At 31.0% G+C, this 13,202-nt stretch overlaps 2 protein-coding genes across 2 annotated transcripts in view; one reads left to right on the top strand and one right to left on the bottom strand.

The window, feature by feature from the left end:
• Positions 1–10,522, top strand: part of LOC130678312 (cadherin-87A) — a 58,031-nt gene extending 47,509 nt beyond the window's left edge. The window contains exons 8-12 of the mRNA XM_057485480.1: positions 14–3,550; positions 4,477–4,788; positions 4,860–5,086; positions 6,450–6,678; positions 6,755–10,522. Of these exons, the coding sequence (XP_057341463.1) occupies positions 14–3,550; positions 4,477–4,788; positions 4,860–5,086; positions 6,450–6,678; positions 6,755–6,871 (4,422 nt within the window). The 3' untranslated portion in view covers positions 6,872–10,522. The remainder of the gene's footprint in view (positions 1–13; positions 3,551–4,476; positions 4,789–4,859; positions 5,087–6,449; positions 6,679–6,754) is intronic.
• Positions 10,523–10,758: 236 nt separating this feature from the next.
• Positions 10,759–12,492, bottom strand: LOC130678316 (ribonuclease P protein subunit p21). The gene is made up of 4 exons (XM_057485495.1): positions 12,019–12,492; positions 11,883–11,950; positions 11,719–11,810; positions 10,759–11,248 (listed from the first exon to the last, which is right to left on the bottom strand). Exons 1-4 carry the CDS (start codon positions 12,020–12,022, stop codon positions 10,861–10,863), a joined length of 552 nt encoding a protein of 183 aa, XP_057341478.1. The 5' UTR covers positions 12,023–12,492; the 3' UTR covers positions 10,759–10,860.
• Positions 12,493–13,202: the final 710 nt, after the last annotated feature.

The following is a 13,202-nucleotide window of genomic DNA, read 5'->3' as shown; positions in this document are numbered from 1 at the left end:
TCTGACGTTCTAGGATCTTGGAGCCGAGTTTAGTTTGAAGCTCGAAGACATTTCCGGTGCGTTTATGATCGAACCTCAGCATGCAACAGGCAGTACGTCTGTAACAATTCGTGTTTCTAACGCCTCCCTAGATTACGAAAATCCGAATCAGCGTAAATTTATCCTCCTTGTTATCGCGACTGAGGAAAAAACAGCCTCAAAATTTTCGTCAACTGCCACAGTGACAGTAGCCATCAAAGATATGAATGACAATGCGCCGTCATTTAGTAGCGCGACTTACACAGCTATTGTTTCGGAAACTGCAGCACCAGGTACAAATATCGCAACAATACGCGCTAGCGATCGTGACAGTGGACGTTTTGGTACCGCGGGTATAGTTTACCAATTAATGGGCCAGGGTTCCGAGCACTTTAACGTCGACAAACGTAATGGTACAATAAGCGTTGCTGCTTGTCCATCACCTGGAACCTCACCGTGCTTAGATTTTGAAGAGCAAAGTGAATATTTTCTTAATTACAAAGCAACCGATGATGACGGAGAAGGTCAAACTACAACCGTTTCATTGCGAATATCTTTAGCTGATTCCAATGACAGCCCGCCACATTTTTTGCAGGACAAATACCGTGCGGTAATTGATGAAGGCTCAAATAAATTTGATCCTGAGCTGAAAGTTCAGGCGCGCGATCGTGATAAGACTTCAAAAATCACATATTCTATTGCTGAAGGTAATGAAATGGGTTTTTTTAACATCGATCCCAATAGCGGCGAAATCACAATATCCGACAATGGGCCAGTTGATTTGACGAACTCGAGTCAAGATTGGATCGCTTTGACTGTGGAAGCCACTGACGGCACTTACTCAGATACCGCAGTAGTGAATGTAACAGTGCGTGATGTTAATAACAATGCACCGGCATTCTTACAAGACGTTTACACGGCCAGCGTACCAGAAATATCGCCTCTAGGGTCTGCAGTAGAAGAGCTCGTCGCCACTGACGCTGACAGTGGTGTCAATGCAGAACTTAAGTATCGCATTCAGAAGGGCGCTTTCGATGATTTCGTTATCAATGAAACTACGGGATTGGTCACTGTCTCAGGTAAATTAGATTACGATACGCGCAATGCTTATCATATTGAAGTGATTGCTTTAGATGGAGGAATCCCTAGTCTAACGGGAACCGCGACTTTGATGATAAAAGTTGAAAATAATAACAACAAACCACCAAATTTTGAACCTACGACCCAGAGAGCCGAAGTGACTGAAGACTCGCCAGTAGGAACTGTGTTTACTAGTCTGAAAGCCAAAGATCCTGACAGTAGTACAGTAGATGCTCTGAAATACTCAATTACTGAACCAATAACGGCTATTGACAAAAATGGTCAGTTGGTCACAAACGCGACGGCATTCAAAGACTTCTTTGCGGTAGATCCCAAGACTGGTCAGGTTTCTGTTGTCCGACCACTTGATCGCGAAGTAGCGGCTACCGTGAGCCTTAATGTTGTGGTAACTGACACTAGTGCCAAAGTACTTCAGCAAGGGGTCGGAACCCTCGTGGTAACGATTATCGATGTCAATCACGAAGCGCCCGAATTCTTGAAACCCTGGACACGTGAGAACCCTAAATACATGATTGAAATGCAGGAAGAACAACCAACGGGCGCTATTGTCGGCGCATTCACTGCCACGGATGCTGACAGTAATATCGCGGGTTACGCTATCGAACCTCCTAGTTCTTACTTCAATATCGACAATGTTACAGGCATAGTCCGAACTAGTCAGGTAATCGATTACGAAGAGACTAAATCCCTGGAGTTCAATGTCGTTGCTTATGACTCTGGATTCCCTCAGCTCTCATCAACCGCCAAAGTCACAGTAAATGTGATTAATGTTAATGATCAAGATCCGAAGTTTGAAAAAGAGTCTTACCAGGTTTCCGTGAAAGAAAACTCACCTCCAGGCACCCACGTGACCGTTGTCAAGGCATTAGATGCTGACGAAGGTGTTTTTGGTGAAGTGAGTTACAGTCTAATTGGAGAACATGCTTCGGATTTCAATATAGGCCATGATACAGGTGAAATAACAGTAGGAAGTGCTACTGTGTTAGATCGCGAAGAAAAGTCTGAGATGACTATTACAGTAATGGCAAGTGATGGTGGTCCTCTTAATTCCCGCAGGTCCACGACCGCGCAAGTGGTCATCAATCTTGAAGATGTCAATGACAACAAGCCGATCTTTACTCAACACAGCTACCGAGCATCAGTAGCTGAGAATCTTCCCATAAACCCTCCGGCGACTATTCTCCAGGTTCACGCAGCAGATCCCGACGAGGGTCTCAACGGTGACGTTTGGTATAAAATTGTCAGTGGCAACGAAGACGGTTCGTTTAATCTGAATCCCGAAACAGGATTCCTTTATCCAGCGGTGATGCTGGTCGGTCGAGCCGGTAGTTATCGGATCGAAGTCGAGGCACGAGATGGCGCTGGTCATGGTCCTCATGCTGATCGTGCTTACGTTGACATCCGCGTCATTCCCGTGAATCAGCACAAACCAGAATTCATTATGCCCGAATTGCCAAACGCTACCGTAGAAGTTCCTGAGAACGCTGGAGTACCAAACTATCTTGTAATGACAGTACGAGCTGTCGATAACGATCCCGGTGAAAACGGGCGTATAAGTTATCATCTAAAAGTTGGTAATCGAAATGTCCAAGAGAATGAAGAGTTTTCGATCGATTCCGAAACCGGAGAATTGCGTGCCAAAATAATTCTAGACCGTGAAGTTAAAAATAAATTTGAATTGGTCTTAGTCGCTACCGATCACGGCAGTCCGACTTTCTACGAAACCTTAAGGCTTCTCACTATTTTATTGGTTGATACTAATGACAATGTACCGCAATTCTACGACGACTATCATTTTATGATCCCGGAAAATCGACCTAAGGGTTACGTAGTGGGCCAAGTAATGGCCGAAGACAAAGACGAAGGGCGACATGCGCGCGTCTATTATTACATTGAATCGGGCAATGAAGACCGGTCATTCTATATCGACAAATCTGACGGGACAATTTACGCCAACAAATCATTCGATCGTGAATTACGCGACAAATATATGCTAACAATTCTCGCGGCTAATGATCCCGACATTTACATTAGCGACTCGAATAAATTTACAACCGACTACGGACACGTTAACGTGACCATTAACATCCTCGATGAAAATGACAACCCCCCGGAATTCGAACGCTCGGATTATTATGCTGGCATTAATTCAATGGCTAATGTTAATGATTTGGTGGCTAAGCTCACTGCTACTGATCTGGATCTCGGTGATAACGGAACCTTACACTATTACGTCGCTAGTGCTAACTTGTACAAGTACGGATCGGATAAACCGTCGGGATCGATTGTACCCAGTCCATTTAACGTCAGTCAAGATGGCAAATTGGTCACCAGTGGATACATGGCTGAGTATAATCAAGATAGGTTTATTGTGGAGGTTATTGCCAAGGAAACTGCCAGCCCAGAACGTTATGCGATGGCTCGTGTTCATGTAAGTCGTTTTTTTTTTATAAATTTATTAATACAGCTTTCTAAAGCCTGCAATAAATTACTACTTTATGAAGGGGTTCGACATTTTTTAATAATGGAGAAATTTTTAATTTTTTGACCTCGGAATATATTGATGTGGGTACTCATTCCAGAGGAAATTGAAAATTAAATTGATTTTTACCAAAATTTTTCAAAAATTCAAAATTTTCAAAAGTTGACTTGAAAAGAAATTTTCATAATTTTTGTTCTCAAAACATAGAGATGTGGGTATTCATTTTAGAGGAAATTTATTTTTGTATTCATTCAAAAAAATAAGTTTCAACATATCAAAAATTTTGACCTCAGAATACATTGATGTAGAGGTACTCATTCCAAAGGAATGGAAAGTTAAAATTGAATTAAATTTTACAAAATTTTTTCGAAAATTCAAAATGATTTTTTCTCAATACATATACATGTGGGTATTCATTTTAGAGAAACTTTCAAAATATATTATTCAATAAGGAAAATTTCAAAAAATCAAAAATTTTTTGACGTCGGAATGTATTGATGTGGGTACTTATTCCAGCGGAAATTGAAAGTTGAATTGATTTTTACCAAAATTCCTAAAAAATCGACTTGAAAAAAATTTTCAAAATTTTTGTTCTCAAAACATATAGATGTGGGTACTCATTTTAGAGGAAATTTATGTATTTATTTCTTCAATAAAAAAAGTTTTAAAAAATCAAAAATTTTTTGACCTCAAAATATATTGATGTGGGTACTTATTTCACAACAATTTTTCGAAAATTTAAAATATTTAACTAAACGAATTTTACAAAAAATTAAAAAGTTTTTTTTCTCAAAATATATACATGTGGGTATTCATTTCAAAGGAAATAAAAAATATCTATGAAAACTAATCACTAAAATCTTTTTACAATGTAGGTATGGGTTTTCGAGCCTTCACAACTAATACGAGTAATATTGTCCCGGCCACCTGAGGAAGTTAATCGTCAACGCGATGAAATAGTGACAGAGTTATCTAACGCAACCCAAAGCCGGGTTGTAGTTGATGAAATAAGATACCACGTTGACTCCTCCGGGCACATACGTCGCGAGTGGTGCGACATGTATCTACACGTCGTGGACACCAAAACCCAAACTATCACACTAGTACCACAAGTGCTTAAGGCAATCGACGCCAAGTACGACCTTCTGAAAGAATACTACAGCGGTTTTGCCATTGAAAATGTTGTAGTAAGTATAAGTCATTACTCATTATTCATTATTATCTATCAAGTAAATAACTGAATAATTTTTTTTTATAGCCAGCCTATGGAGCAGTACAAGAAGAATCATTTGACCCAGCATTAGCAGCACTCATTGCACTATTAGTTGTATTACTAGTTGGTGCCGTTACTGTAACTGTTGTTTGTTGTTGCTTACGACATTGGGTCATCACTGTGCCAAATGATATCCGTAAAAAAGATGGATTAATAAAGAAACAAATAATCGATGAGTTAAATACGACAGAAAATCCATTATGGATTGAGCAGTACGTGGTTTTAATTTTTATATTCTATTATATCGACAGGATTTTCATTTAGAAATCTATAGAAATTTTTTTGCAAGAATATTTGATAGTAGTGACTAAATAAAGTACTTAGATATGATCAGATATTGTTCAAGTATGATCGGATATGATCACATACGGTCATACATATTTGTGATATGTTCATATATGGTCATAAATATATGGGATATACTTATGCATGCATCAGATATAATCATATATGATCAGATACGATCTTAAATATTTCAGATATGTTCATATATGATCATACATATTTTAGATATGTTCATATATGATCATACAGATTTCAAATATGTTCATATATGACCATACATTTATCAGATATGGTCAGGCATAGATCAGGTATAATCATATATGATCAGATACAGTCGTAAATATTTCAGATACGTTCATATATTATCATACATATATCGGATATACTCAAGCATGCATCAGATATGTTCATATATGATCATACGTACTTCAGATATGTTCGTATATGATCATACGTATTTCAGATATGTTCATATATGACTATACATATATCGGATATACTTATGCATTTGATATAATCATGTATAGTCAGATACGATCATAAATATTGTAGATATAATCATATATGATTAGATACGGTTATAAATATTTCAGATATGTTCATAGATTATCATACATATATCGGATATACTCAAGCATGCATCAGATATATTCATCCATAGATCAGATATAATCATATATGATCAGATACGGTCATAAATATTTCAGATATGTTCATATATGACCATTCATATATCGGATATACTTATGCATCAAATATAATCATGTATGGTCAGATACGTTCATAAATATTTCATATATAATTATATATGATCAGATACGGTCATAAATATTACAGATATGTTCATATATGATCATACATATCTTAGATATGTTAATATATGATCATACATATTTCAGATATGTTCATATATGACCATACATATATCAGATATGATCATCCATACATTAGATATAATCATATATGATCAAATACGATTATACATATTTTAGATATATTCATATATAATCGAAAATATATCAGATATAATCATAAATGACCATATACGATTGTATATAATTAAGATCTGATTATATATGACCATACTTCAGATATAATCATATATAATCATATACGACCATACATATTTCTTATATGGTCATACGTACATCATATGTAGTCATAAATGATCATACATATTTAAAACATGATCTTGAGATCATATCTAATTTTTTACCGTCTGTGTTCTACACTAACTGCGAAATTCATTGATATTAATATTCATTATAAATGTAAATTTTTTTTGTAAAGGAAATTAAAACTTTATGAAGAACAAGAACTTACAATGCAAGTATTCAGTGAACCAGAAGGCGGATTGACGACAACCAATGAACGACGCGGCAGTAATGGTGGCTTAAGTGTCGGAATAGGTGATACATCGCAGGACAATACTTACGCAACTATTCAACATCCACTTCAGGGTTGTAATAGGCATCGTTCTACAACACCTGATTATACGACACTACCGGGCAATCATAATGTAAATTATTCATTTATTTATTTCAAGTTTTTTTAATTTATTTTATTGTTTATATGTTAATGATAATGTGTTTCAGTTGTACGAATCCGCGATGGGTTTCCAAGGCTCGACATTCCAACCATCGACTACAGTCGTGCCTCAATTGACACTAGACCGTGATGGTCAGCCACAGTTTGTGTCGGGTTTAATTTAAGAACTTTTTTTTAATTTTTAACTAATTGATAAAATATGCATTAATCAAACCAGTGCATTAATCAAGTCATTTCCATTGTTAAGAAAGCGATAAATGGAATAGAAGATTAACATTCATTTTTTCATAGTGTCTGGGATAAAATAGATGACTTTTACTTTTATGAAAAAATCTATTTTCGAACACTCGGTTGTTAATTTCGAGTATTAATTCTTCCTACTTCATGCAGGGTAAAAAAAAATATTTTGATCATGATCAGCAGACGATTTCCAGTAAAATGAGTACCCACAAGCCTATATTTAAAATATCAAAATTTTTAATCAAAAATAAATAATCCAAATTTCGAAAAAAAAATACATTTTTTAAATATATCGATGTGGGTACTCATTTGACAGGAAATTTTAAGCTCGTTAACATGAAAATATTTATTTTCGTCTTACTACCAACCACAAACAATAAAATACTCAAATTACATATTTTATGTGTTCGTTTTATTTGCGACTTCAAGTAAACGAAAAATAAATATCGTAACCATATTCAGAAAAAAATTTCCAGTAGAAAGAGTACCCACAAGCCCCTATTCAAAATTCAAAAATTTTCTCAAAATTACAAAATAAATTTTTCAGGGAAAAAAATTTTTTTTGAATATATCGATGTGGGTACTCGTTTTACAGGAAATTCCAAGCCCTTTAACATAAAGATATTCATTTTTGTCTTACTACCAACGACAAACAATAAAATACTTAATTTACATATTTTATGTATTCATTTTACTTGCGATTTCAAGTAAAATAAAAATAAATATCTTAAACATATTCAGAATACAATTTCCAGTAAAAAGAGTACCCACAAGCCCCTATTTAAAATTAAAAAATTTTCTTAAAATCACAAAATCCATTTTCCTGGGAAAAAAAAAATTTTTTTTTATATATCGATGTGGGTACTCATTCGACGGGGAATTTCAAGCTCTATATCTCGAGCATAATTATTTTATTCGATCACTTACGGTATTGCCGAGCAGTCAAAAAAATAACAGTCATCTATTTTATCCCTCTCATAAACAATTCACATCATCTTTGTACGTAATCCATTTTTTGTACAACAATTAACTCTCTATTTAATTAAACAATTAAATAATTAATAACATAATATTGCATATACTCGATATTAAAATTAAAAAAACAATTACAAGTAAGAAGAAAATTAAGAAAAATTAATCAATAATAATTAAAAAAAAAAATTAAATATAATTCGCATTAAAAAGACTACGACAATAATTGGATCTTATGGTCGATAAATGCGATTATTTATTTTTATTTATGAATTAAAATTAATTTTTAATTAACAAATGTGATTATTGATTTAAATGAATACGTCGATAGATAGATTAGCTGATAATTTTATAAATATAATTTATATTAAATAGTTTATTGTTGATTTTAAAATATTAATTAATATTTGTTCCATATATTATTATTAATTAATTTATATTAAGTTTTAACTTTAAAAATTAAAAGTATATAAAAATATATATAGAAATAATAATAATTGTGTGCATGTAATTGTGTATTGTCAAAAACGGTCTAATTAATGTGGCAATTAATAATTAATAATTAACGTACTGAGTTAATTAATTTAATTAAACGAAAAATTAATTTTAAAAACAGAAAGAAATTAAAGTGTAATATATAATTATATAAAACGACTGTATTAGATTGATCCGTCCGGCCCGGAAAAAAAAGTTAGAAAATTAATTATCCTTTAAGTTACTAATCATAATTAGGATTTTTTAATTTGTATATTGTGCTATCACTGCCTGTTTATTTTAGTTGATTATAATTTTTTTTTTAAAGTTATAAAAATATATTTAATTATTTTGTATTGTATGTTAATAATAAATATTAAGAAAAATTTAATTATTATTTTTTTTATTTTTTACATCAATGGCTCAAATTCATTTATTATTTAATTATGACTTTTATAATTTTTTAGAAAAAATAAATTAGTCGTTCAAAAAAAAAATAGTAATTTTTAATAAGAGAGAAAAAATTGAATTAAAAATAGTCTTGTTTATTATGATCATATTTTTTGGAGTTTATTTTACTTCGATACAAATTTATCTGGGAAAAGTTTTCAGATATGATCATATGTGGCCATATATGAACACTTTTATTCAATAAGATTTAAAAAAATGGTCATATATGAGGAGGTATGATACTTTGAACTCATTCGTATGAACAAATATGTTTATATATGATCGTAAATGATATATCATGAGCATATGTTATTATATATGATCATATATGATCATATGTTATCTTATGTCAGATATGGGTCATATATTTTACTGTACGATTATGTTCATATTGAAATGTATATTTGATTCAACAAAATATCATATATACACATATATATTCATACATGATTATATATGGTCATATTTAAATTGCTATATAATCCTACGTTCTTATATATGAGCATATATAATATCAGATAAGATTTCATATGGTCCTATATGGTTGTCTATGATCGTATTTAAATTCTTACATGACCGTATGATATCATATATAATTATATACGTCCATGTCTACATTTGTATACGACCATATATGATAATAAATTTATATCTGGTCTCATTCAAATTCATAGATGATTCTGTCATAATCTCAATTATATATGATATCAGATAAAGTATTTATGCTTCAATATGATCATTTATGGTCATATTCATATATGATCGTATGTGATATCTCATATAATTATATACGTCCATGCCTACAGTTATATACAATCATATATCATCGTGATAATCAATTTATATCTGATCGTACAGAATATCTTATATAAACAAATGTTCATATATGATCATATATATTACATTGTAAGTCAAATATGATCTTACGTTATTTTCTAAGATTATATATGATATCCGTTGAAGTTCTACATGCTTCACTATGGTTATCTGAGGACATATTTATATATGACCTATATGATATTACATATAATCACATATGGCCATGTCTACATTTATATACAATCATATATGATCATATTTATATATTTATGTCTGGTCTTACAGAATATCACATATGAACACATATTTATATGACCTTTATGGTATCACATATAATCATATATCGCTATGTCTACATTTATATACAATCATATATGATCATATACATATATTTATATCTGATCTTACAGAATATCACATACAAACATATATTTATATGACCCATATGATATCACATATAATAATATATAGATGTCTGCATTTATATGCAATCTTATATGATCATGTTTATATATTTGTATCTGATCTTACAGAATGTCACATATAAATATATATTTATATATGATCCTATATGGTCATTTTTTTATTTTTATGTGATCGTATCTGAGTTTTTTCTCTCTGATAGTTATAAATAATTAAAATATTTATACACATGAAAAAATTCAATCTTAGGGCACAGGGCGGACTGATAGTCATATCATACATAATAAACATATATACAAATAAAAAAAATGTTTGATAATTTACCATTTAAATAGTTAGAAAAATTTTTATTTATTGAGTTTACTAATAATAATAATAATTTAATTAAATGGCCAAAACAAAGTTATCAAAATTAATTAGAATTATATAATGGAACAATAATTTATTAAATTAAACAATATTACCACTATATTAATTAGTTGATTAATTATAAATTAATTAGTAGTTATAGACAATTTGTTAGACATATTTACATCATCAAGTTTATTTATACAATGAATATTAAATCCTATTGATTGGTTATTAGATAAAATTATATTATTAACAAAATAAAATAAACAAAAGTATTAATATAATTAAAAATAAATAACAAATATAATATAACTATATATGATTTTACTTTTTTTTTATTAATTAAACATTATTGTAAAATATTTTATGTAAACATTTATGATACATAAATAAAAAACACTATTCATAATCAATTTTGTCTTAATTATTTATTTATTACGAGTCCTTCTGATAATTTTACATTTATTTTATTAACATTCACTGACTCATTTAATTTATCAGTTTCTATCTTTTCATCCGGGGTAGAAGTGACTCCCGATGATGGATTGCTCTCAGTCTTGATGTTTGAATTTATTTTGCTGTTATTGTCTTTTATTTTTGGAGTGTAATGAAATATTTGATTTACTGAATTAGGATCCTCGGTCCACAATTTATACCCAGGTTTGGTTGGTATTCTTTTAGACGTATGACAAATCAAACATGTACTTCTGATAGCTTTTATTGGCTTTGTTATTAATCTTACACGTGATGTTTCGCCGGGTATCAATGGTGTCTGACAACATTTACATATCGTTCTCTTAACATCCGTATCTCTGTAAAAAAAAATTGTTAGCAACTCATTCAGTGGCCAATTTCCAGTAGAATGAGTACCCACAAGCCTATATTTAAAATTCAAAATTTCTAATCCAAAATAAATAATCCAAATTTCGAAAAAAAATACATTTTTTAAATATATCGATGTGGGTACTCATTCGACGGGAAATTTTGAGCTCTGTAGCATAAAAAATTTTATTATTGCTACAAACATCCAGATTAATAAATTTCATCAATATTTTTGTTTTCAGTGGCGATAACTTTTAAAATATCACAGTTATCAATTCGCGGATAAGGACCTTTTTTATAGGAAATTAAATTTCCTACAAAAAAGGTCCTTATCCGCGAATTGATAACTTCGATATTTTAAAAGTTACAGTTGATAGTTTAATAAAAATGACCAGAAACAATTCTAATTATTATCATTCTTTAAAAAATTAATTACTAATCAGTATATAATTATAATTACATTCTTAAGACAGCTTTACGTGAGCAACTTATCATCGCATTACCAAAACATGACGCCGTTATATTATCATACTTTGATAAATATTTACTTGCCTAAAAAATAAACAAAAAATTAATTAATTACACAATATTTTTATTATTACTATCAATTAGTTTAATAATTACCTGATATAAATAATTCATACGTTCCAAAATTTCCTTTTTCTCGCAATGATTTGTGTTTTTTTTATTGCCTAAGAAAACAAAAAATACATATAATTATTTATTAACAATTAAAAATTTTTTCTGTCTAAATACTTACTCATTATTCAATTAATTATATTTTCAATAATTTCGTTATTTAATTACTATTACGAAAAATTAGTCACGATTAAATACTTCTACTTTTTTTAGGTTAGACCAGTAGTATATTTTGTTTATTTTTTGAGACGGCCAATATCACGCCGACCAGGTAAAATTACTCAAGTTGACTGAATAATTTGTTCGTAAAACCAAAAAAAAAAAAAAAAAAATAGAAACAATTTAAATTTTGAATGTCTGCTACTTTTAATAACATGAAGGGTTGAGGGTGTAGGTCTGCAATTCTTATGAATTTTTTTAACATATAAGAAATACATATATTTTATTTACATCTTGGGGTCATTTTATACATCTATTCAAAAGTATATTCTAAAATTTTTAAATATTTTCCTCGAGAAATAGCGGAGATATAAACTGCCACGTGTTGTAAGTCGCCACCCGGCTGGACAATTTGTGTACATCCTGGAGGTAATAATTTTTATCAGAAATCAATTTTTCAAAAAATTTACTTTTTTTATACCCCAGCAACACGTGTTTGAGCAAGATTCTTGAGTAAGTATTTTGAGCAAGACCCCTAGCTGCTAGTGTCTTTTTCTACGTGTGGGTAGTTCGCAAGATCATGATCCTGAAGTTAGCCGACGTCTAATAATTTTTTGATTTTTTTTAAGCAATAAATTATGAAAAAAAAAATAATTGAAAAATTTGCACCTGTAGCTTTTTAAATTTTCTACATGTGCATATTTTTATTTTTTGTATTTTTGTAATTGATTTTTTGAAAAAAAAATTTTAATTGTCTGCTAACTTCAGGATCATGCAAGATCGTGTATCAAGAAACCTATGTCAAGATTTGCGTATGTCTTGCTCATGGTATCGTACGCAAAAATATTAAAGATATCGAACACGGTACAATGAAAAAGTGTCCGACGCATTTTTTGCACCAGTAACTTACAGTAAGTACTTACGCATGACTTGCTCAAGATCTGCTTAAAGCTTAATTTAATTCCCTAAGATGGACGGTGGAGTCGAATTTGAGATTTCCGACGTCGGAAAGTGAGGAACAATCGTGGAAATGGATAGGAAAGTCCATGATTATCCTCATCCATCTCCACCCATCTTCATTTATCCCAATTTATACTCATACATTCTCAGCAAATGGTTCAAGTTTCGTACTTGGAAGTAGTAAAT

The sequence above is a fragment of the Microplitis mediator genome, chromosome 1 (genome assembly GCF_029852145.1).
Source record: "Microplitis mediator isolate UGA2020A chromosome 1, iyMicMedi2.1, whole genome shotgun sequence".
Classification (NCBI taxonomy): Eukaryota; Metazoa; Arthropoda; class Insecta; order Hymenoptera; family Braconidae; genus Microplitis; species Microplitis mediator.
The sequence above is the reverse complement of the archived record's forward strand: the minus strand, read 5'-3'. Positions and strand labels throughout refer to the sequence as shown.